The 24565-nt window shown below is 47.0% G+C and overlaps 2 protein-coding genes across 3 annotated transcripts; one reads left to right on the forward strand and one right to left on the reverse strand.

The window, feature by feature from the left end:
- Positions 1–4549: 4549 nt before the first annotated feature.
- Positions 4550–17915, forward strand: SLC6A20 (solute carrier family 6 (proline IMINO transporter), member 20). Its single transcript, XM_009894976.1, has 11 exons — positions 4550–4843; positions 8694–8834; positions 9512–9603; positions 10231–10458; positions 11953–12063; positions 12451–12692; positions 13596–13758; positions 14240–14444; positions 15602–15761; positions 16667–16832; positions 17766–17915. The coding sequence occupies exons 1-11, from the start codon at positions 4723–4725 to the stop codon at positions 17913–17915; spliced, it is 1779 nt and encodes a 592-aa protein (XP_009893278.1). The 5' UTR covers positions 4550–4722.
- A 1282-nt stretch (positions 17916–19197) lies between these two features.
- SNRPD1 (small nuclear ribonucleoprotein D1 polypeptide 16kDa) lies at positions 19198–24050 on the reverse strand. Of its 2 annotated transcripts, none has more exons than XM_009894977.1 (3): positions 23978–24050; positions 21819–22010; positions 19198–19374 (listed from the first exon to the last, which is right to left on the reverse strand). In XM_009894977.1, the coding sequence occupies exons 1-3, from the start codon at positions 24045–24047 to the stop codon at positions 19298–19300; spliced, it is 339 nt and encodes a 112-aa protein (XP_009893279.1). In that variant the 5' UTR covers positions 24048–24050; the 3' UTR covers positions 19198–19297. The 2 variants fall into 2 exon arrangements, with proteins under 2 accessions (XP_009893279.1, XP_009893280.1); XM_009894978.1 differs by having other exon boundaries at positions 19298–19374; positions 21819–21887; positions 23978–24047.
- Positions 24051–24565: the final 515 nt, after the last annotated feature.

Raw genomic sequence — 24565 nt, forward strand, 5'->3', positions numbered from 1 at the left:
CTTTGACAGAGAGAAGGCATGAACTGGCAGAAGACGCGCAGAAGAACTGACTAAATAGGCCAGGCATCCATTTGATTTTAGTGAGGTGCCAGTTTGTGGGTCTTCTGCTTTACACAAGTAGGTTCTGAGGTCTGGGTGAAGTAGGTGCAATTCTGTGAACCAGAACTGTGTTGACTGCACCTTTACGGAGATACCCTAAAAAACCCCACTGTTACAAGGTGGATAGAGCTGTGGTGCTAAAGAAAAGCAAGGAAAATAAAAAGAGGGACTCATTTCAGGCATGCTTTCTTGGGGATAAGGCCTCCATAAAGATGCTTTATATTATTCATCTCTGCAGACTGAGGTAGTGCAAAATAGTTTTAAGGGCAATTAAGGGGCCGGATATGACTTCAGGGTACAGACCTCAAGGGCATCATCTACAGTTTGGAACCAAGCAGCTAATTTTGAACCCCCACCCTTTCTCACCCACTTCCCTTAAACCCCACACTCTTACATTTGTTAGGTACCGGGGGGGGGGGGGGGGAAGTCGTGACGAGCTGGAAGGAATAATTGCAATCCTAATAACTGCTTAGAGGAGTAACTGTAATCCCCAATTACATGTAGAGCAATCATCCAACAGTTGTCATGGCCTATGAGTTGTCAAAGGTTTGGAAATCCAGCTGGATTTTGTCTTTCTCCTAAAGTAAGGAAACATGGAGCTTAGACTAGCAACTGTGAACGGGCAATCCAAGCAGAAAAACCGTATGTGGGGGCTGCAGCTCTCTTGGCTGCATATCTGCTTCCCTTGATAACATCACAAAACATTTGGAGAGGCTATAGAAACTCTTCCATCACTTCCCTTTGATAATCATCCAATGTGCGAACAACCAGCATGTTTCCATTTGGAAAGGAGTTCCTACAGGAATGGTAGATACTAAACACCAGAGCTGGTCCCTGCTGCCACTTTGTCCCCCTCCCGCATATCTGGCTCATCAAGGAAAGCCCAGAGGGTTTATTTTAAATCTAGCGTTATGGTCCTGCACTCGGCTCACAACAACACCATGTAATGCTACAGGCTTGCGGAAGAGTGGCTGGAAAGCTGCCTGGCAGAAAAGGACATGGGGGTTGTGGTCAGCAGCTGGCTGAATATAAGCCAACAGTGTGCCCAGGTGGCCAAGAAGGCCAATAGCATCCTGGCCTGTATCAGGAATAGTGTGGCCATCAGGACTAGGGAAGTGGTGGTCCCCCTGAACTTGGTACTGGTGATGCTGCACCTCGAGTACTGTGCTCAGTTTTGGGCCCCTCACTACAAGAAAGACATTGAGGTCCTGGAGTGACTCCAGAGAAGGGCAATAAAGCTGGTGAGGGGTCTGCAGCACAAATCCTATGAGGAGCGGCTGAGGGAGGTGGGATGGTTTAGCCTGGAGAAAAGGAGGCTGAGAGGAGACCTTATGGCTCTCTACAACTACCTGAAAGGAGGTTGTAGCGAGGTGTGTGTCGGTCTCTTCTCCCAAGTATCAAGCAATAGGACAAGTGGAAATGGCCTCAGGTTGCACCAGGGGATGTTTAGATTGGCTATTTAAGGAAAAATTTCTTGACCGAAAGGGCTGTGACGCATTGGAACAGGCTGCCCAGGGAAGTGGTTGAGTCACCATTCCTGGAGGTATTTCAAAGACCTGTAGATGCACTGCTGAGGGACATGGTTTAGTGGTGGACTTGGCATGGTTAGTTTAGCAGTTGAACTCAAGGATCTTAAAGGTCTCTTCCAACGAAAACTGTTCTATAATTCTATGATGGATGTAGTATAATAAATTCCAGGCTACCTGGTGGAATTATCTAGGAGTTTTCTATACCAGACTTCTGCTACTGCTGCTTATTATCCCCTCCTCCCTCATTTCCAGCTCTTTTGGCGATAGATCTGCTAAGCTTCTCTCCCACCCTTGAATCATGGTCCCCAACCTGTTGCTAGGACTCCAGACTCCTTTTTTGTTTGTGTTTTAAGTATCTGGGAGAAGCACTTCGCTTCTTACTGTGTTGGTGTCAAGAGACATAAGCCCAGGATTTTCAGTTGGTACCTTCACCTAAGTCCTCCCAGTTTGGCTTCAGTGAGAAATGGGATTTTCTGCTTTGTTTACCAGATTCTGGTTAGGTTTACATAGGGCAGGTCTCATGCTGTCCCATCAGTCCTTGGCCTGCTGTGGAGATGAACCCCCACCCTTTCTCACCCACTTCCCCCAAACCCCACACTTGCACATTTGTTAGCTATCAGGGGGGAAAAAAATCTTTCTAATCCTCCTTTAATGTGACCACTGATCTTGCATGTGTCTATTAAGGGCTTATCTTTGTCCCCACAGGTAACGCCCAAGTCCTCACCCAACCCAAAGGAAGGAAGGTCAAAGGAGATAAAATCTTGAATAGCATCAGAAATAGCATATTGATTATCTGAAGTGTGTATGGAAAGTCCCACAGGAAGAATCTGTGTTACCTGTTTAAATACCTTCCAGTATATTTAAAGCCTGTCTCTCAAGGAGCCTCTGGAAGACAGGCACTTTGCTGAGCGCCTGTGTGCAGGACTGCCTTTAAAAACTCATAGTAGTTTGTGATCCAAGCTGCTTATGAGCCTGACATTTGTGACAGAGGCAAGGATTCATTTCATTGCTCCTGAACTTCCTGATCTGGCCTGACCCAAGCCGAGGACAGCACACCTCTTTGCCTGCACGGTCTCGCCGGTCCATCAGTAAACTGGTTTGAAATGTGATGGGAAGGAGGTACAGAGCCAAGGAAATGTTTAACTTGATTATGCTCATCAGTAGCAGTAATCTATTCACACAGAAGCAGCCCACGTGCTAGAAATGTGCTATTTTTAAGGCTGTCCTGTCTGTGAGTTATTAAATGCTGTAAGTTATTTATAAGCATCATTTGTAATAAATCCCACAGGCAGTGACAGACATTTAACTTTTTAATAATTCACAAAAGGTTTTTGTGATGTGGGACTGTTAACGTATCTGTAGCTTCTCAGTGTGTGTCTTTCAGTTTAATAGCTCATGGACCTAAAATTGCCTTGGATTTGTCCTTCCAGTGGAATTCAGGGTTACCCATGTGACATATCCTAGCTGGCACGTTGCAATCCTGCCGGCGAGACAGGAACAGCAAAGATGTTGCAGAAGAGCCACAAGCTTCCTCAAAACTGTACTCTGGGAGGGTTTGGCAGACCCTGATGTTGTCCAATGACAACCTCAACCTCCAGCAGAGCTAAAACACGCTGTGAAGAATGGATTCGCTTCTGAGTGATGCAGTCACCTTTTCAAGCACGTGAAAAAGTGGCGTCCTACTTTGTGACTTTGCTACTACAGGTGGCCGGTCAGCAAGTCCACCAGCGTTGTTCTGCTGGTTTCAACAACTCTGCATGACGTACTCTGCAGTCTGGGCTCGTGTCCAAAAGCCCCATGGTGGGAGTTCTCACCCGTACCCACAGCTGGATGCCTCGGCTCTGCCAGTGCCTTGATGGGACGCTGGAGCAGCGCACGCAGCGCTGCCGGGTAGCAAGTTGCTGGCGCTGGAGGGATGAGACTGCCAGCAGCTGAGCGGCCCTTATTTCGAAAACGAACCTGAAAGGTGCCCACTCCTGGCATGAAAAAAATCTCGCGTTTAGACAGAGGAGGGAGGCTGAGTCCTTGGACTGGTTCAGACCCTTTCTATTGCTACAGATGCTGCCGGTAGCCTCCTTCACTGGGAGACCCGTCTCAAGTGGTTGAGCTCACCGTGTACCTTGGCAGGGGCCCAAGCGCACAGGGTTCATCTTCAGACCTGGCATCTCAGTGTACGTTCAGACGACCCAAAGGCCTCCTATGTCCTTCTGTCTCCACAGCGGGCCACAGATACCTTTTCCCGGTGGCCTTTGTAAATATTTGGTCCTTGCTGCTCAAAAGTATTTTAAAACAGCAACCCCTCAGAAAAGTTCGTCTGCAGCAGTGGGATTTGAGCATGCAGGTAAGTGAAAAGCGACGGGGCTATTTCGCGCTCTCACACGCATACAAAGCACGTGGAGGGAGAGTCGTATTCCCAAAGAGTCAAACTGAAGTGTTGTACTCAAGGCTACAGGGGACCTGCACGGCTGATAGGGACGGTTTCAAGGCCATTTCTGGAACTGGGGAGTGTGCTGGGCCAGCTGGGCTGAGCTCCAGTGTGCAAGTGATGGGATGCTCAAGGACCTGTTTAGGGCAAGGAACACTGGGGATAAAAGCCAGCTCTGACAGCCACTAAGCTCAGTCCTAGTGGTGTGGGAACCCCTTCTCTGTGCTGTCAAATCCAAGCTGGCACCTCACGCACACCAATGCCACTCCTAGGGAAGAGAGCCCCGTGGGGAAGGAGTTTCCCATTTCCAAAACCAAGCCGCAGCCCCAGTGTTATTTCCTCCCTGTGTCAAGTCAGCGTGCGAGCCGATAAAAATCACTGGGATCACATCCTTCCCAGAAATGCCAGTCAAAACCCAAGCAGCTATTCACCCAAAGTACCAATTTTATAGTTCTGTGTGTGTCTATAATCTATTTACCAGCATTCCTACTTCAGTATGTGCCTGTTAATAAGATTAGTAATTAAAAAGCTTGATAGGAATTGGCAAGCGTAGCTCCTCCGCCTTTCCCTCCCCTCCAGGCTGGCGTGGAGTCTGAGGCAGGGCTGGCAGAGTACCTGCAGGAGCGAAGGCAGGAAGGCTCTCCTGAAACCTCTGCCTGCAAGTAGGCAATGGAGAAATCCCGGCCGCTGTGGGACAATCCCCTGCAGTTTGTTTTCGCCTGCATTTCCTATGCTGTGGGGCTGGGAAATGTGTGGAGGTTTCCATACTTATGTCAGATGTACGGAGGAGGTAAGTGTGGCTTATGTTTCTTGCTTCCCTCGAGGAGGAGTGTGGCAAGCTTTAAATCCAAATGTACGTTGTCCATGCTAGCGCCCAGTCCACCCAGCAGGATCCAGGGCGGAGCAGGAGGTCAGGCTTTTTGTTCGAGTGCAATCTTTCCTATTGCTGCTCTATTTTACATCTTCTTTAGCATAAGGCTTTTACCTGACAGCTGCCCCAACACAGTGGCACTTGTTTCCTAGAAGTGCAGTGAAACAGCAAGAAGGCCCATGTTTTGTAGAAAGGATGGAGGTAGAATGAGAGATGTGGGTCCAGGTGGTATTAATTTATTACTTTCTTGCCTCATCGAACCACTCTGAAGGCATCAGAAACTAGTTCAGTTCCTTGTTAGTTCACTTGGAACATAATGAGAAAGGGAAATGCTTATGCTGATTTAATTTAAGGATCAGCTGTATCATTTCAAGCTGCTGTCATTAGTGTGTTGTCTCTTGTACAAAGCCTTACTTTAGGAGGTGATGACTGCAAATCTGCCTTGAAGTTGGCTGAAACTCCTTAATCAACAGGAGTTCTGCAGCTAAAGAAGCCTCCCAGGAAGCTTTGAAAACAGAGAATAAATTGATTTGGGCTTGGGGGGAAAAAAAAAAAAGGTTCTTTGAAAGTTTGTCACTCCCCTAGGTCCAAACTGGAGAAAGATGTCTATATCATATACCAGCCATAGATGTTCTTCCTTAGAAATCAAAAGTCAGTTAATTAGATTAACTGGAAAACAACACTAATAATCTCTTCTAGTATACAGCTACCACTGGTTAATGACCATGTTTTTAAGATTCCTTATGAAGAGCCTCTCTTTATAAGACATCCCAGTTTTACACTGCTTCTTGTACTGCATCTGTTGTTGTAGTGTTGTACCCATTTTGGTTGTGCATTAAGTGCCGTGATGAGCATCTGCCTCGTTTATTTGCTTCTGGTCTGCTTCTGCCTTTTCTTCCTTTCAGGTAGAAACACACAGGGACGTTTAAGTGCTTTTTGCTTGTTTTGTGCTTGTTTTGTTGGCTTGTAGCTTACTTCTAAATGCACGTGTGGTGGTAGGAGTTGGTTCATGCTAGCTGTTGAAAAGCCAGCTCAGTGCTAGAACGGCATCAGAACTGCTCTGTGGGATCAGGTCAGAAAAACCCAGATAACACACTGGGTGAACTTACAGTAGAAGCTAGATGCTGCAGTGGCTGAAGGTTTCTTAGATGTTTCAGATAGCAGAAGTGATAGACGTGCAGTAATTCTGGGTGTATTCCCCTACCCAGATGCTTCTGAGGGTAAGGACTTCGTGTCTGACACTGAACTCTAGCACAAAGCTTAAAATGCAAGTGTTTCTGTATGCAATTAAACTGCACGTGATTAGTTCGCTAGCAGCCTATCTTGGCAGACATCTTGAAGGACACCAAAACTCAGACACTGGGGTCTTTGCGTGGTTTATCCTCTTCTTATCGACCGTCAGTGGTGTGAAAATCAGATGGTGAAAATTCTCTGAAATATAACCAAAACTGGAACACTCGATTAACCAGAAAAAAAAAAAAAAAGATTCAATAAACCCAAGTATGTTCTGAAAAACATGTTTTTGTGACAGTAGTTTCTCCACCACTTTTGTCCTCCCTGGTTACATTTCCCAGGGGAGAGGCAGCTCTCCCTACTGTGAAACTAAAACTCCTGACAGCAGGCTTTGCTTTTCTTAATTGTTTTTCACTGCCCTCTTAAAAAGGAATGGGTGGCTTTCCAGGGGTCTGCAAAACCCACGCAGACAAAACATCATTTCAGGAACTTAAAAGCTGGATACACCAGGAACTGGGCTTAGGGGGGATGCCAGCAACTGCTCGTTTGGCATCTTCCTTGTAGAAAAGCAGAGAGCCGGTCCCTGGCCTGCCCAGCAGAGCAATAGCATCCTTATCGCTGATGATACTCATAAACAGGGTATTTGCAGACTTTACAACCTCCAGCATTTCTGCTCATCAGCATATTGCCTCCTTCTTCTTGTTCACCTCCAGAGAGCTTGACCCCAGCAGAGCAAGGCGGGGGTGCTCAGCAGCGCTCGGCCCTGAGCGAGGAAGCCCCTGGGCACCAGGTGGGATGCTGAGCGGAGGTGGGGGTGCCTCTGGCCAAGCCTGGTGCCTCGACCAGACCAGGGGCACACTCCACGTGTGGTGCCAACTGCAGGGATCTGGCCTGGGGGCTGGTTTGTGCAGGTAGTTAGCACTGTAGGGAGCGATGCTGGGTGTAAATGAGCAGGGAAGTCAGTGGAGCTGTGCTGGTCCACAGTGGATAAGGAGCTGGTGCACACAGCTGCCCAGAGTCACCTCCATGAGACATTTTGGTTCTGCCCTTTAGGAAAAGTATCATCAGGAGCAAGGTCTGCAGGCAAACAGGGTGCAGAGCAAGGGGCAGGGGCTTCAGCCCCAGCACCGCCAGCTGCCGGGGGGGACATTGGAGTGAAGAGCAAGTCTGGAGGCACTCCTCCTCCTTGCAAGGTGGCAAAGCCGACACCAAGAACATGTCAACCATGCTGGGAGGGTGGAAAAGCCTTCGCAAAGGGCCTAATGCTGTTTCGCCCCTGCGGTACATGGCAAAACTCCCCTCGGTGGCTGCTGGGGCAGCTCACGCCCCACCAGGATGGAGTGGCTGCAGGAGCTCTTAAACCTCCAACAGCTCCCTTGCGGCATAGGAAGTTATCTAACAGACTAACAAAGGGGTTCTAATAACGAGAGAGACGGGAGGTGGGAAATTAATTCCCAGAATAAACCGGATTATTGTTTGGTGTTTATTTCCAGTTCTTTGCTTCAGTCGCTGCCTGGAGTTCATTCCTCTGCTGCGCTGCACCGAGCCCATTGTGAGGAATGTTAATGCTGCAGATTAAATCCTAAATAAGAGATATTTACGTAAATATTTTTGGCTTACTGTAAAAAGGGAAGCACGAAAGCCTCCACAAAAATCCAGTTTTTGACTCAGTCAGCAGCTCTTTCTAAAGCAAGCACCAAGTTGAGGGCAAGGATTTTTTTATTTTCTTTTTTTTTTCTCTGCAGAAATTTAAGCTGAAGTGCTTCCCGGTTGTGAGGTGGGAAGGTCCTTTCTCCTACCTTGTCACCTGCCCATCCGTTCCTCTTTGGCAGGAGCATCCCTACAGCTCTGTGCCAGGGAAGCAGGGATGAGCAGATGTGGGGCAGGGGGAGGCTGTGCCTCGGTCCCAGGGTCTGCTCCCACAGGTGGGACCCTTGAGGAAAAGCCTTCACCCCTTTGCTGGCATTTGCAGCCTCAGCACGGAGTTTGGGGGGAGTTTTTTGTAATTTGGAGGGTTTTTTTCAGCTAGGCCGGATTTCAATATGTTACTTAAAACTCACTTCAATGCAGATGTTGCTGTTACTTTTTCATCGAGTACTTCACGCAAGAAGTAAATCTTTCCCTCGTCCTCTTTGTCTCATTATCTTTTACAAGGTTTGGCTGGTGGTTAGTTACCCTTTAACAGCCCCAGCCCCGAACATTGCTCAAATTGCCCGCAAAGCACCTGGGCAGCTCCGCCACACCGAAGTGGCGACCGGCACATTTTAACAGCAGAAATCCCAGCGCTGCCAAGTGCACATGGAAAATTCCCCACACCCCGGCACTCGGTGCCCACCGCCATCTGGGATACCACCTGAAACCCCGTGAGATGTCCCTCAGGGTTGTGGTGTGCCCTCAATACATAAGGTGCCTGGACGGGACCCAGCTCCAGCCACCTCCTGGGACACTAATGGGATGATTTAACCATGAATAGGGCAACCTGGTGTTTATTATACTGCTGATCTGCTGAAGGCCATCTGTTGGGTTTTTCTTGCAGGTGGCTTTTTGATCCCATATTTTATCATGCTGATCGTCGAGGGGATGCCGCTGCTCTACCTGGAGCTGGCCGTGGGGCAGCGCATGCGTCAGGGCAGCATTGGTGCCTGGAAAATAATAAGCCCCTACCTCTGTGGTGTCGGTATGTTCTCAGTTTTCATCTTTATTTTTAAGTACCTGGGGAACGCGGCGGATTTTTGAATGGAGAGCCGTTGTCTTTCAGAGAAGAAACTGGGCAGGAAGTGGGGTTTTACTGGGATCTTACCAGGCTGAACAAAGCTGTTATCCGGATGCCCCACAGCATGCATTTACCCCATCCCTTGGCATCAGGGCCAGATCCTGCCTCACTGTACCAGGTCCCCGAGCCCAGAGGTGTGGGTCCCCTGCCCTCAAGCAGGCTGCCAAAATCATGGTGTGAAGACCCTGGGGCTGTCTACGCTGGGCTTTGACCCCAAGAGCATCGCCTTGATAAATTTACCATTGAGTGATAAAATGGTGCCTTAATTTCCTACCGTCGCTGCCTACCATTTACCGATGTCTGCTCCTAGCTACATAGTTATGTTATTAATTTACCCTGATAGCCCAAACTATCTCTAATTTGCTTACAAGCATATTCTGTTTTTAACAATACTTTGAATATTCGTCCCCCAGGGGCTAAAGTATAAAATCCAATGCAGGATAGCCCTGATGGGAGGAGGAGGAGGCTGCAGCTGTAGGGGCATGCCCTGTGCACGGGGCCATGCAGAAGCAAAGCCCCCACGGGGCGTTATGGGGTTTTGGGGTTTTGCCACTGACCAAGTGCCTCCTCCTTGCCCACAGGCGTTGCCAGCGTCGTTGTCTCCTTCTTCCTCTCCATGTACTACAACGTGATAAATGCCTGGGCCTTCTGGTACCTCTTCCACTCCTTCCAGGTGTGTGGGTGCCCGGTGGCAGACCTCAGCCCCGCTGTGGCCACAGAGGGTTGCGGTGGCTTTGCGTCAGTGCTGGATGTTGCCCAGCACCATCACCAGCCAGGGAGGAAGAAAAGCTCCAGAAACCCACCCAGGGGTTTTGGGGGGTGAAAAAATGAGACAGGGGTGTCCCTCTCTGGGGGGTCCCCAGGGGCATCGTGGTTTCTTCTCAAAATATAGGTCAAAGCCAGCCCCCTGGTACCTTTCTTACATGTGCCTTGGTGGCCATGGTGTCCTGCACCTTGGTGCGGGCCTGTCCAAAGGCAGGGGAGAGGGTTGGCCTGGGAGAAAGGATCAGGAGGGTCATCCCCAGAGTGGGTCTGTCCTTGGGAGACGGTCATTCCCAAGGGAGAGGATCAGAAAGGGTCAGCTCTCAGGGAGAGGGTCATCCCCAGGGGAGAGGGTTGTTCCCAGGGGTGGGATCATCCCCAAGGGAGAGGGTCATCCCGAGCCCCAGGCAGCACAACGTGGGGACAAGTAAGCCCAGGGTTCAGAAAGCCACCCTCACCTTCATTCCCACCAACGCCCTGGCTCTCCCTGCCATGCTGATGGTGGGCACTCACCCCGTGCTCCTCCCCTCCCTCTCAGGACCCCCTGCCGTGGGCCACCTGCCCCCTGAACAGCAACCGCACAGGCTATGAGGAGGAGTGCGAGAAGACGTCGTCCACACAGTACTTCTGGTACCGGGAGACCCTCAATATCTCTCCGTCGCTGGAGGTCAGCGGGAGCGTGCAGTGGGAGCAGGCGCTCTGCCTGATGCTGGCCTGGCTGGTGGTCTACCTCTGCATCCTCCGCGGTACCGAGTCCACTGGCAAGGTGAGAGGGGGGCACAGCCACGCTGAGCTCTGGTAGGACATGGGGAGGATAAATGAGCACCAAAACAGCAGCAGCCATGGCTGCTGATAATTAGGGTTATGGCATCTTCCCCGGAGCAGCCAGCCTTGCTGCCTCTGCCACCATATTAAGCTGCAAATGAAGAAGGCTCAATAAAAACACTGAGTGATATTAAAATAAAAGAAAAGAAAACAAAATGTCCTTTAAATGCAGCCTCTGCTGCAAAACCAGCTGCCAGGCTGCTGGCCCTGCGGAAAGCCACCTGCCACAGCAGAGCCAAGTCAGAAGATGTCTGTTCCTTAGTCTTTGCAAGAAAAAAAATGACATCTACCGGGCATTTTCGCTCACTTTTTATTTGCAGCAGAAGTTATGAGAAAGGGGGGGGGAAGCAATGTCCCGGCTGAGCCTGCACTAAGAAGCAAGCTAAGGGCTGTAATCCCCAAATCGTCTTAGCCGAATGCAGAAAGCCAGGAGACTGTAAACTAAGAATAACCTCTTAAACTTGCTGCAGCTGGCTTTGGGGGCAAAAAAGAAATAAATAAATAGCCAAGGAGCATGGAAACAGCATTGTGAAGGCAGGGTCTTGTTGGGGGGCGGGGAGTGAAGGGCTTCCCTTGCATCCCTTGTGCAGGAACAGCCGTGGGTTTGGGAAGTGGGCGCAGGGCTGTCCTGCTGGGAAAGGTGAAGCTGCTGCATGTCCAGGTGTGTAATGGGGAAAGGCAGATGCCAGCAGGCAGCGGAGGCAGGTGCAAATTGGAGGAATATTTGGTAATTCCCCAGACAATTCTCTTCCCAAGAACTTGGGAAGACGTGTTTTTTGAGAGTTAGGTTTTATATATGGTTTTGGGTGAGCCATTGAGGTACATCCCAGCAACGAGAAAGTGATGGGATTCTCCTTTTTTTTTTTGGCAAGTGGCTTTTTCCAATGTGGACATAGAACATTTAGGTTCAAATTCAGAGGGTTGATGAAAAATTCATGTAAGACAACTGAAAGATCTAATTCCCCCCACCTGGGTTACATTAAGTGAAAGTCTTTTTCACATCTGAGTTAAAACAGTTTCATTCAAATTTAATTTTAACCTTTTTCGAGACCTGCTCACCTTCCTCCTAGAGCAGATGATGAAGACTTGCCTAATGCCTTCTTGACAGACGGCTGCAAACTGATGATACACCACTAAATGCTGCAGAATTGAGTTTGCAAGTGCTGCAAATATTTTAGATTTTGTTCTCGTTTTTCCAATCAAAGAGAAGACCCTGGGAACAGTAGCACACGTCTTTTTTATTAATAAAAAAAATTGTTTCCCTAAAACCTAAATCTAAAGTTAGATTTATCTGAAAATATTTCTTTAAAGATTAATACAAGGTAGCAAACACAAAAATGGAAATTATTTATGTAAAGTAAGTGAGAAAAAGCTAATCTACTATGGTCAGTTTTGTGTGTTCTTTAGACCAAATTATTTTCCCTCCTTTTCCCAGGTCGTCTATGTAACAGCCTCTTTGCCGTACTGTGTTCTCATCATATACCTCATCAGAGGATTAACACTTCATGGCGCTGTGAATGGGCTCATCTACATGTTCACACCAAAGGTAGAGAAAAAACACGCTGATTTTTTTCATGAAATGTTATTAGTTACCAAAAATGTAGGTTTTTAAAAGGTGGCAATGGTCCTTTTCCTTATGTTGGCTTTTTGCAGCAGCAGCTGCGGTCAGGTAGGTGGAACCCCCGCTGAAGGCTGTTCTGCCACGGTGTCTGGAAGCAGCTTCCTTTCTCCTGCAGAAAAAGAACTGTCCATTAACATAACCTGTAGCATATTACTTCCAGACTGAGCAGTAACTCTGCCCAAAACCCACCCCTGAGCTAAGACGGGTGCACAAAGGGGCCCGTCCCCATCTCCATCCCCGCAGGCTGGAAAGGGCAGTGCCGGGCATCCATGCACAGCTTCACGCTCTTGCTCTCCCCATCTGGTTTTGCAGCTGGAGCAGCTGTCCAACCCCAAGACGTGGATCAGCGCCGCCACGCAGATCTTCTTCTCTCTGGGCCTGGGCTTTGGCAGCCTCATCGCATTCGCCAGCTACAATGAACCCAGCAACAACTGCGAGAGGCACGCCGTCATCGTCTCGCTGATCAACAGCACCACCTCCATATTCGCCAGTATCGTGACTTTCTCCATCTACGGCTTCAAGGCGACGTTCAACTACGAAAGCTGTGTAAACAAGTAAGAGGCTGGCATTATTTCACTTGTTTTCCACCGCAAGCCCTTCTGGGGAAGGTAAGGGGGAGAGGTAAATAAATAACAGCACACAGTGCTGCCAGAGCTGCCCTGACCCCAGCCCTGATACTGCTCTAATCAAGCTAATGATGCGATTTAAAGCAACAATGGATGAGATGAAAGATCAGAGCTGGTGTGCCTTGTGACCCTCGCGTGCTGCTTCCAGGCATGGGCCAGGTCAAGAGGATGAGTTTGCCTGGGCAAGTCACAGCGGCACTTTCTCCTGCACCCCAGTCCTAGCACATGCTTTGAGGGATGGGGGGGCTGATTAATAAAATACAATGCTGCTCAGATTCCCCCCCTTTAAGGCTAAGCCCTGTGCCAGGAGCACAGCTTCCTCAGTGGTGATGCTCTGGAGATGCCCAGCAGCCCGCAGCATTGTCCCCCATGGCAGCAAGCTCACATGCAGTCCTTGGCACAGGGCCTGCGGCAGTTACACTTTTACTCATATTTTTATAGCTTTCAATCTATCTGCTGATCAGAGAGGAAGCCAAACTGCAGGCCCCTGCTCATGGCCAAAAGGCTCGTTAAATTGGTGGGGTGCAGACGTGGGACCAGAGGGCAAAAGGGAAGAGACGCCAGCTGGCACTGGCTGGCACCCAAAATACCTGCCTGGGAGCAGCGGTGTGGGTGCGGGAGCTGCTCCCTCTGAAGCAGAGATGAGCAGAAGGTCACCCACATCCCAACATCGCACTGGAAGTACCGAGGCTCCTACCCACGGAGACTGGAGCCCTGGGGCTGGCAGAGCATCCCCATGTAGGGGCTGATGGAGGAGGGGACGAGGGGTAAAACTGACATCAATCTTATGCCTTGGCCTGAAAGCCATAAAGTTCCTATAATCTTTCCCAGGGTGATCCTGCTGCTGATGAATGCTTTTGACCTGGAGGAAGGCTCTTTAACAGCAGACAACCTCAACGAGATGAAAGAGTACCTCATGGCAACCTACCCGCAGGAATATGCCCAATTAGCGCCGCAGCTTAAAAACTGCAGCTTGGAAGCTGAGCTAGATACGGTGAGTCACCGCTTTGTATCGGCGCTGGGGCTTCGCTCCCTCCTTTCTTCCCCTCGAGCCTGGGCAGCCCCTCAGCTCCACGTGGGCACATCCACTCCCTGAGGAGCTGCCTGGCCGGGGACTACCATTTCTGCACATTGGGATGTGCTGGGAGGCACTGGCTCAACCGGGCAAGGGGCTCGTTTGGCTCATTAGCGATTGAGATGGGTGGCGATGCGGCCGGGGTGCTGGCTGCTGCTGCGGGACAGGGCAGGTCACAAAGGTAAGGGGTGAATGTTTTCACTACGAGCAGGACTGTGCCAGTTTCTTTTCAGTTTGAATAAATTGGTGAAGATCTCATCCGCGTCTGCTGTGCAGAACCCACCACCACGGCTGTATTTTGTCGTTGTGAAGGATCAGTCTCATGTATCCTTATTCTTATGTCCCTTATCGAGCTGAGGAGCTGCCCGTAACTCGCTTCTGACCTGCTTCTCACCAACAGGCCGTCCAGGGAACGGGGCTGGCATTTATAGTCTATTCTGAGGCCATCAAAAACATGGAGGTGCCCCAGCTGTACTCCGTGCTCTATTTCATCATGCTGCTGATGCTGGGCATCGGCAGCATGCTGGGAAACACCGCCGCTATCCTCACGCCGCTGACCGACAGCAAGGCCATTGCTGCCCGTTTCCCCAAGGAGGTGATCTCAGGTAAGCACCTGCCATGAGCGGCATAGGCCATGCAGGGAGAGGGCACGTGTTTGCAAAAAGCTTTGGTGTCCCACAGCTGTTGAGGGGGTCCCTCTTTGACCTCGGGTAGAGCGGAGAATATCAAATAGGCTGCCAGAAGGGTTTGCCTGCCCTTGGGAAATCCTGCCCAGCCTGTGCAGCATCTTCCCTTGGGAGGTCTCAAAGCGCTAGGGCAATCGCGGCTGTGTATTTGTGGGCTCCCCAACGCACCCCAGCTCATTCAGACTGGTGGCTACTGACTGGTGATACTCAAAAGGGCCAGGAGACATGTCAAGACACCTGCAGCGAGTAGCTCTTCAGCCACATCACTGATAGCCCAACTGAAAACCAGCTGTCTGACCAAAAGTGATACGTGCTCCTGTTTGGGCATGAAAATCAGTTGTCCCACCTTAAAACGTGTTTTAACTGGATGCCCGGCAGCAAGTGCAAAAATTTGGTCTTTTTCATCTGGAGAAAAAAAGACTGAGGGGGGGAACTTATCAATACTTAAAGGGAGTGTGCCGGGGGATGCAAACAGTCTTTTTTTCAGTGGTCCCCAGTGATAGGACAAGAGGTAATGGGCACAAGCTTGACCATAGGAAGTTCCATCTAAACATGAGGAGGAACTTCTTTACTTTGAGGGTGGCAGAGCACTGGAACAGGCTGCCCAGAGGTGGTAGACCTGCCCACACGGGAGACGTTCCAAACCTGCCTGGACGCCGTCCTGTGCAGCCTGCTGTAGGTGACCCTGCTCTGGCAGGGGGGGTGGACTAGATGATTTCCAGAGGTCCTTTCCAACCCTGACCATTCTGTGGTTCTGTAACAGCAGATGCTGTGCACACACGTGACAAGGCTACAGCTGGGACTCAGTTGTCTTTGCTATGCTGATATGCTGTGAGTGCGCGGGTCTAAGAAGCAACAATTTAAGGATAAACCAGCACAGCACATTCACAAACACACGCACACAGCCAGGTGGTTTCCAAAGGGCAAAAAAAATTATCTTTCTCTTCTGAGAAAGCTGCTCCCCAAAAGAAATTAGCAGAAATTCCACCAGTTTTTTAGTCACAAGAAGTATGACGTTTCGCCCACGCAATTGGATTTCCAGGTGTAACGGCAGGGTCCCTGTTTTATCCGTGCAGGTGTGGTGTGTTTCATTAACTGCGTGATTGGCCTAACCTTCACTATGGAGGCTGGAAATTATTGGTTTGACATATTCAACGACTACGCAGCCACCCTCTCGCTGCTGCTCATCGTGCTGGTAGAAACCATTGCTGTGTGTTATATCTACGGGATAAGAAGGTAAAAGCTTGAACCCTCCTTTCCTCATCCCAGGCTAGCAGGGCTGTGGCCACTGGCCAACAATAAAACCACCACTTGGGGCTAAATTCTTCTCTGACGCTATGGAATCAGCAAGGCAATGGGGTCTCCCCTGCCTTGCAGACCCCTTCCAGGGCCTCGGGTTCAGGGCTGCGTGAGGGACAAGCTGGGCTGACGCCTCCTCTGCAGGCAGGGGAGTGGTAATGAGCCGTACCTGCTGCTCCCTGCTCTTCTTGTTCTTTGGTCTCAAAAGCACCTTCTGCCCAAACTCCACTTCTTTCAAGGCAGTTCAACGTGAGCACAAAAGCACCAGTACGTCTGGGTTCAAACCTTGCACGTTGCCGCTCTCCCAAGTCGTGCCTTGCGGGTAAAAGCAAGATTCAGCGTCAGGAAAGGTGTTTGCGCTCAGGGCGTCTAAAGGAAAAGGCTTTAGTATTTGCTTTGTTATTCCACTAGCGCAGCACCTCTACGGGCACCGACATTGGCATTACGTTGTCCTTCATGTGTTCAAAGCCTTTCAAGTCAGGTTTCCTGCATGATTTTGAGTACCATCTCCAGCATTAGTGCTGCCTCAAAGACAGTTGAGTAAGTGGTGAGAACAACTCATCTACACAAAAATTAGTGTTTTCTCCACCGTAGTTAAGCATCGTTGCTGTTCTCCATCACCTTACACCATTAACAGTCTGAACCTACACTCTGGGCCAGTTCTTCCAACACTGCCTCTCTGCTCATTAGTCTCCTGCGCAACTGTACTCTCCTTTCCCAGCTTCCATATTTAATTCTGTAGTTGGTTTTGAAGTAAGATACACCAAGGTATTGATTGAACATATACAGCTCTTCTCAAAATTATGTTTGTGGCTTTTTTTTTTTTTTTTATTTAAACACAGGTTTGAGAAAGATCTACACACCATGATTGGACGCAAGCCAAACTGGTATTGGAAAATTATGTGGGCTTTTGCTAGTCCTTTGCTAATTATAAGCCTATTTATATTTTACATCACTGACTATATCCTCACGGGAACGCTGCAATACCAAGCATGGGATGCCACACAGGTAAACGAGTTTTGGGTTGGTGTTTTTTTTTAAAAACTTCCCTTAATTCCTGCAAGGACACAGCCTTCCTTCCTAACTACATTGTTCCACAAAACCACCTTCTGGCAGCTTGCAGCTAAAGTTGGGGCCATCCCTTCATTTTGTAGAAAGGGAAAAGAGGGAAAACTTGACCTAGTGACAACGATGCCATGGTTCCATAAAACGGCCTCATTTCCCTCTGCAGTTCCTAATCAACCCATTCCAACAGTAAAATTTTATTCATGTTGAAAATCCAAATATAATCTTAAAAAAAATACACATTAAACAGAAAAATATATACTATAGTATATATTATACTATTTTGAACAAAATTAGTGGTATTTTAATAGAACTGAGCTGCTGCTGGAATAAATCGCTTTCAAAATTCCCACATACATTTTTTTTCATGGCCAAAATGATTTTGTACGAATGCTGAACTGGGTATTTATCACAGGGGGATTACTATTGGGATAAGTAATCACTGGTTTCGTAACCTTTTGTGGAAATGTTCCTAGCACGCAGAAACAAATTACACACGTTTTCATGTCACCACTCATTTGGCACCCGGGGTGGGCTTGGCCTGTTGACTGGTGTCAGCGTGAGCCCACGGGCTCCAGGAGAGGAACGCAGAGACCTGACAGAGGTCATCTCATTAAGAAACACGACTCAAGCCAAAATCTGCTCCTTGCCAAAGCTCACAGAAAATTTTTCCCCAATATTTTTGTCAGCAGCTCTGTTCTTACCAATTTTAAGCTCGGACGGTTGGGCAAAGAAAAGCACCAAGTCATGGGCTGCCGCAGCCTGCAAGTGCTTCTCCAGTGTCCTGTTGAAATACACAGCTTTGCCCCAGACCCAACTCCAGGACGCCGAAAACTGTGGACCCCATAGATCCAACGCTTCTTTTCTCCCTTGCAGGGGCAGCTGGTGACAAAGGATTACCCGGGCTACGCCCTCGCGGTGATCGGGCTGCTGGTGGCAGCATCCACCATGTGCATACCCCTGGGGGCACTACTAACTTTTATAAGGAAGAGACTGAAGAGGGAAAGCTGTTCAACCGTTGCATGAACGCTGACAGCTGGATTTGGGAAGATCTTACCCCCATCGTCAGTGACCGGGTGCTGCTGGAAGACAGCAGCAACCATTATTTGTAGCAGCTATTTATAGAGTCAAGAACGGTGGGTGCTATATTGACCAAAAAGTGCTCTTAGGAGGTTCCACATTGGTTTGGGGGGAAAAAAAAAAAAAAGCTCTTCTGTAACAAGATGAAACTTTAATATGGCCTCTTACAGAGGGGAAAAAAAGAAGAGCAGCTTACTAAATGCTAGCACAATTAACCAGCGTATCAACCCGTTACACAACATTAGGTAATTCTTTTCCACCCTGTTGTAGCACTGCCTATGTGGAAACATGAGCAACCAACTAAGCATGTTCCTGCACCAAAGTACTGGCAAATGCCCTTACCATTCAAGAAAGCCATGCTCAAGTACGCACATTATTTGAAATGACATCTGTATTTTGTCAACAGATGAAACTGCTGAAGTCTTGCAATGCGAATGCGAGTAAACCTTTTCCTACAAGGGAGAAGTCAGCAGGATAGTATTTGAGATAAATGTGGCTAACACTGCTGCTTTTACACTTGTGTCCAGCCAAGCAGTTTATATATATAAATATATATATGCACACACGAGCTGCAGAAGTTCTCCCATCTCCAGAAGAAGTAAACTTCCACTTCCAGTATGTAATTGTGCACTGTGCTGTACTTTGTATTTTCTAGGGATGCGCTTTTTAAGTACACTAAAAGAAATCTGTCATAAAGCTGCTTTACAATCCCCACCCAACAAAAGTATGCCATATAATTATCTTTGACAAAGTTCATATCCAGGTATACTTTAATCATGAGATGTAACAATCCAGCAGTTCCATAGAACTGGTTGATTTCCCTATGTGAATGTTGTATAAAGAAAGCAACATGTTTAAATTATAAGCTTCATGTAATAGAAAACAGTAAAAGTCTATATGAACTTTAAAGAGGTCACTCTGCAGAACAACAGTAAAGACACACTCACGGATGCAGGTTCTTAATATAGTGTCTAAACTATGCAACCATTAGAAGAGGGCAAGTGCCTTACAAAAGAGGGATTAATTTCAAACCAACATTGTTAAAGCACACCATCACAAGTGTCGTGCTCTGGGGCAAAAAGCAAGAGGTAATTGTACAGCCTTCGGGGGTGGGCAAAGCCTTGACAATGACAACCAACACCAACAAGACATGTGTAGTCTGCAGCAGCCTCGAGACACAGGACATACCTCCCTCCCCAGACTTCACTAACAAAGGAAAGACAACTTTTCCACATTTCAGTTTATTAAAAATGGATACCATAAACAAGACCTGTACAAAAAAATAGCCGAAATTGCCCAGAATTTTGTAGCAGTTGCGTGGTGAGAAGTTATCGTCTTGGGCCCCCTCTTCCTCTTCCGCGACCCCGACCTCTCCCACGGCCTCTGCCACGGCCTCTTCCAGCAACTTTGCAGATGAAACAAAAAGGATAAATCAAGTGAGTCCCAGGTATACTTTCATTTTGATTAAAACATTCTGTATCAAGCGTAAACAACATAGTGTCTCATCACAGGGAAGCAGGAAGTCAGATAATAAGTCTGTTAATGCTCAGTAAGTTTCAGACAATATTTTCATCTTTTGTGTAAGGTTTTTCAGTATACCAATTCCACAGACTGCCCTCTGTCTTTGGCTTCACTGCATACGGGGTCACAGTTGGCTGCTTCCAAATGCTCAAATGCTGGAAGTCCAACAGAGAACTATGATTCTTCCTTTTTTTTTTTTTTTGATAAAATCTAGTTTTTTAGGCATCAGAAAAAGCATATGCAAGACAAGAGTATTTTGTTACTATTAACTACAGTGGACATTTTTTTTCCTGCAGCTTGCATTGTGGTTTATAAAGTAGTCTGCTAAAGGGAAATGCAAGTTTTAACACACTGTGAGACTCCCAAGCTCAGGCACCACGTGAAAAGGCAGCGTTTTGAAAGGGTCCCAGCACCAAACAGCTCCTGCTGTTTTCAATGATGCCTCTGCCAATTTCAGATGTGATTCTCAGGCCAAAGTCTTGGCCTTGTGCTCCTACTTTTAAGTACAGCTATTTAATGGTAAAGGGAAGACAGAATCACAGAATAACACAGGCTGCAAACAACTGCTGGAAACCATATGATCCATATGGTGATAACGTGTTTTACCTCTTTTTCCTAAAGAAACACAACCTGTCTCATCAGGCCGCTAACCATCCTGCAAACTTTTGAAATTATTGCTTAATTTCAAACAAATTTGTCACTGTAAGGCTGAAAAGGGTACCAAGAAACTTAAAATTCTGTGGAAGTGGGTGGCTGGGCAAGAGACACACAGTAGCATCCCCATTCAAGAAGCAGTCTGTAATTACTCTGTTCCACCTGATGGTATTAGATTAGAAATGCAGTAACAACAGAACGAGCAGAGGCACAGGACAAATCTGTGAGAAACAAGGTGTGATTTCTTTTGCTGGTGAGAGACTGACTCTTTGTAAAACACACGGTAGCATCAACACCGAGTCAATGATTACAGCATCAGCAGAGAGTCACGTTCGCTGAGTGGCAGCACACTCAGACCCACGGCGCACGTGCCACATACATCTCTCAGCCAGCACCTTGCCTTCCACCGACAATTTCATTTGCCAGGGACAGACCATGAGTTACAAGCTTTTGAAGTCCAAGGGCATTTACAGATTAAGTTAAAGTGCAGCACAACGCAGCTGCAGTCTGCGAGTGCTTCAGTGCAATGAAGATGCAAGGAGTATTAAACCAAGGTAAATAGTGCTCTCGCAGCTTCTTCTTCAAGGTTGAAAAGAAATAGTGATGTTCTTGTTCATGTCACATCAAATGTAATCCAACCATACTCCAATTTCAGATTATTTTTAATGGACGTGAGAGGAGCCAAAAACTTTCAGGAGCTTTATCCTTATTCCCTATAAAGACATCAGCCACAACATTTGCACTGTGCGATGCACACACCTGAGGGTTCCTTATACCACTGCAGTAAGGTACGCACACCAATTCATAACATATGCATGGACCACAGATCCAAAAACTTAAAACACTAATTACAGGAGAAATGGTACGACGTTATTTTAGAGCACAATTAGCTTTCACCTAAAATTTACTATTTTAAAAACACACAGATTAGCTGTTGGGCAAAATATATACTGCCAGAAGACAACCTACAGATTTTTCAGGGTTTACTGGATTTTAATCTTTAATAGTGTGGATTAAAACTGAATTACTCCCTGTACTGTTAGTCTTCTAAGGAAAAGGTTTTTCTTCAGCAGTCTTTTGAACAAAAAGAAGAAGAAAAAAAAAAAAGTTCCAGGAAGAGCGCAGAGTGGAAGACTACTGGGAGCCAAAGCTAGAGAGCTGCTCATTGGAATACAGCCTCGAGTCCCTCAAATTCTCAAGTCTCTCAAATTCAGTTCTTTGACAGATTTTTTTTAATCCACAATCAAGTGAGATTTCAGTGAAGCATTCAGCACTGTTGAAGAGGCTGTTCTGTACTTTCCCATTAGGCTATGTGAAGTTCCCCAAACTGGGGAAACAGCAGACATTCAGAGAAGAGGAAATGTAAATGTCTTTGGCATCAACACAGAGACTGCCATAGGTTAAGATTTACTCAAGCTTAAAAACATTTACATTTTTAAAAACAGATGTATGAAAAGCCATACACATAATTTCACAAGAAAGCAAGCTCTACAGCTTGCTTGCTAAGAAGGTGGGCAAGGCAGACTTAGCCAGTTCGGTATCAAACCCTCACAGATGAAAAAACTGGCTGCCAAATGCAGACATTAAGACACTCAAATCGGACGCCTTCATATTCAGAGTACTAAAATGCACACAAAGGCAGAACAAACACAGACTGGGAAAGCACAAACTAACCTGCTTCTCTCTTCTTGGACTTGACTTTTGGTTCCACATCCACTAGCAAAGTATCCAGAGGCAAACTGTCTGGCAGAATGAAGTAGCGGATGTTATTCCCTCGAATACTCAGCGTCTCCAGCTGCACGGGTTCTCTGTTCTTCAGTGTCATTTTCACTGCTTTGAGATGCGTATTCATACTGACATCCACTCCTGAAACAACACAAGTCTAATTTCAGGGATGAACGCCTACAAAATGGTCCCTTGTTCGTTATTTTTAAGTATGCACATGCTTCAAGATTTATCCTGTTCATTAACACGTGCTTCTGCTATTCATTAATTCAGCCTCTAACTGAAGGAAACGACATGTCTTTTTCTCTCCTAAATTATTCTTGCTAATTTATTAATTGTTGCCTTCACAGCAATTTTGTAAATGGTTAAAACAATTCCTTTGATAACAAATGAACTGCTTCTTATTACAGAAGTCCAATACTAGTCTTTTGACTCTTTTAAAAAGGAAGCAAAATGAACCTGAGGAGGCAAAATAACCTGATCATTTCCTCCTTCTGTAAGCCTTAGAAAAACTCCAACTGCCAAAGAAGCATGTATTTTCTGATAAAACACATTTAACAGTAGTGTGATACCTTCTATCAAAGTACAAAAGATACACTACTGCAAGGAACAATCATAGTTACAAACTCCGTGAACAGCCAGTACGTAAGAACTGTCAGTTCAATATGTCTTCTTCAATATGGATTATATTCGAAGTTTTTACAGTTTTTTTAGCAGAAAATGAGAGAGACTTTGCTCAACAATTAGGCCTGCAGGAGCACCGAGGTCAGGAGACAAGCAGTTTGTTTGCTTCCTACCTAGCTGGGTTTAACAGAGCATGCTGCAATCAGATACCAGGGTGGTGCATTCAGGTCTAATCAAAGTTGATGAATCCAGCTGCAAAACAATGCCAATTTTTAACTGCCAAATATCAGCAGATTGCTACTGGCCGAGAAATCACCTAAGCAATCGCCTGGAATACAACTCTGCTGAGTTTGAGGTTTAATTTTTTTAAGTGTCTGGGCACTAAGAGCTTCTAAAAGTAGCCTGGGGTAACTGAAGGAAGGGAGATCAAGCACGTTCATCAACTTAACCGTAAGGGTTTGCATCATTAAATATGGTGCCCCACCTACATACCTGATTGTCTCTAAAGTAATGCCAACACAAACGTTCTCAGTACATCATCCTTCATGCAAGCAAACAAAATAGTCCGCACATTTTTCAATACATATGAGAATCACATATGAACCATCAAGGCTTTTCCTGCAACTATCAGTTCAGTAACACAAAGAAGCACCTGTGAGACAGTAACACCCACAAACTTATATTATATGATAGACCTTTGGCAATAGCAGGGGACCAGATTCCTGACACCAGGATTCCTTTCTGCCCTGTATCAAGCTACCTGTTTTCAAATCAGTTTCATGAAAACAGTGCAAGTATATGCAAAGATGCTTTCCATAGAAGTTCTTCACCGTAACCAGAGCAAAAACATGTTCAACAGAAATTAACAATTTTTAAATTAAAACTGCCTATGCACAAAGTTTAACTGATTTAAGACCTTATCAACACTTAACATTTGCCATTTATCTGTACTACCATTACAAAAGTCTCCTCTTTTCTGACCATTCAGCTGTAAGGTTTTTATGTGACTACAGCTTACTCCAATTTCCCAAATGAAAGTCAGATGTACTGCAACACCTTATAAAAATGTAGCTGTATACCCAGTACCATTTTGATTCGGTAGTAAAACTGCAACACCAGCATTATCATGCTGCTAAAATTCTAAGAGAATACCGCACTTACACCAGCTTTGCCAACAGTCTGGAAAAGTTTACTTCCCTTCTCCCCAAGCCTGTTTGTAAGCAAAGCCTGCAGTCAGTCTCCCAGGACTACAGCGAATTTGCTGCCTCCCACCAACTTCTGCAAACATCCAGAATTGTCTGTAACAAACACACCTTAAGCTTGCACATAAAGATGTGAATCAAAAAGAACATCTCCTGCATCTTACAGAGAAGGTCCCCACAAGAGGGAGTAAGAAACAAAAAAGCCCAGTCCAAACCACAGCTGCCAATTGTTAGCTGAAAGGTAACGGCGACACTTTGCCGTAGTCTTCCACACCACCATACCTGTGATAGTTCCATGCACCTGTGTCCCATTCTTCAGTTCAATGGTCACAGTCTCATGGCTCAGCTTCATTAGAAACCTAGAAATTAAAAAAAAATTAAAATCGTTCACTCCCACATAAAGCCTCAACTATTTAACATCCTGATGCAAAAACCCAATATGTTTTAAGGATTCACACATACTGAGCTTCCAACGACAGCATTCCCAGAGCTCATGGATTTTGCTGGAGACATTTAGTAAAGAATTACACGAGAGCAAGACACAAAAACCCAAACAAAGCCCACGTCCCACCCAACCACCGGCAGCTGGGACACTTGACTTGGCACACTGTTGAATCCAGCATCCTAATTCCAGGCCAAACACTCATTGTTGTACAAAGAATGAAAACGTTTTGAACCTTATTAATACCTCAGGAAAGTAATTCTAACCAAATCTGGGTGGGGTGGTGTTCCCCCCACGCTCCCCCGGAAAATGATTTACCGAGGAACCCGGGCAGGTCCCGCTCCAGCAGCCCCCAGCCCCTTGACGCACCGCTGTGCAGGCCGCCAGCCCAGGGCTGAGGCAGCGGTACGGGAGAGCAGGGCCCCCCT

This window comes from Charadrius vociferus, unplaced genomic scaffold (assembly GCF_000708025.1).
Source record: "Charadrius vociferus isolate BGI_N301 unplaced genomic scaffold, ASM70802v2 scaffold51, whole genome shotgun sequence".
Taxonomy (NCBI): Eukaryota; Metazoa; Chordata; class Aves; order Charadriiformes; family Charadriidae; genus Charadrius; species Charadrius vociferus.

Excerpts from the sequence above, each read along its gene's own strand:
- SLC6A20 (XM_009894976.1), top strand. The coding sequence starts at position 4,723 with ATGGAGAAATCCCGGCCGCTGTGGGACAATCCCCTGCAGTTTGTTTTC. Across the intron at positions 9,604-10,230 it reads ACCTCTTCCACTCCTTCCAG|GACCCCCTGCCGTGGGCCAC; the intron begins GTGTGTGGGTGC and ends CCTCCCTCTCAG. Across the intron at positions 12,064-12,450 it reads TCTACATGTTCACACCAAAG|CTGGAGCAGCTGTCCAACCC; the intron begins GTAGAGAAAAAA and ends CTGGTTTTGCAG.
- SNRPD1 (XM_009894977.1), bottom strand. The coding sequence starts at position 24,047 with ATGAAGCTGAGCCATGAGACTGTGACCATTGAACTGAAGAATGGGACA. Across the intron at positions 22,011-23,977 it reads GGTGCATGGAACTATCACAG|GAGTGGATGTCAGTATGAAT; the intron begins GTATGGTGGTGT and ends GTGTTGTTTCAG. Across the intron at positions 19,375-21,818 it reads GTCCAAGAAGAGAGAAGCAG|TTGCTGGAAGAGGCCGTGGC; the intron begins GTTAGTTTGTGC and ends TCATCTGCAAAG.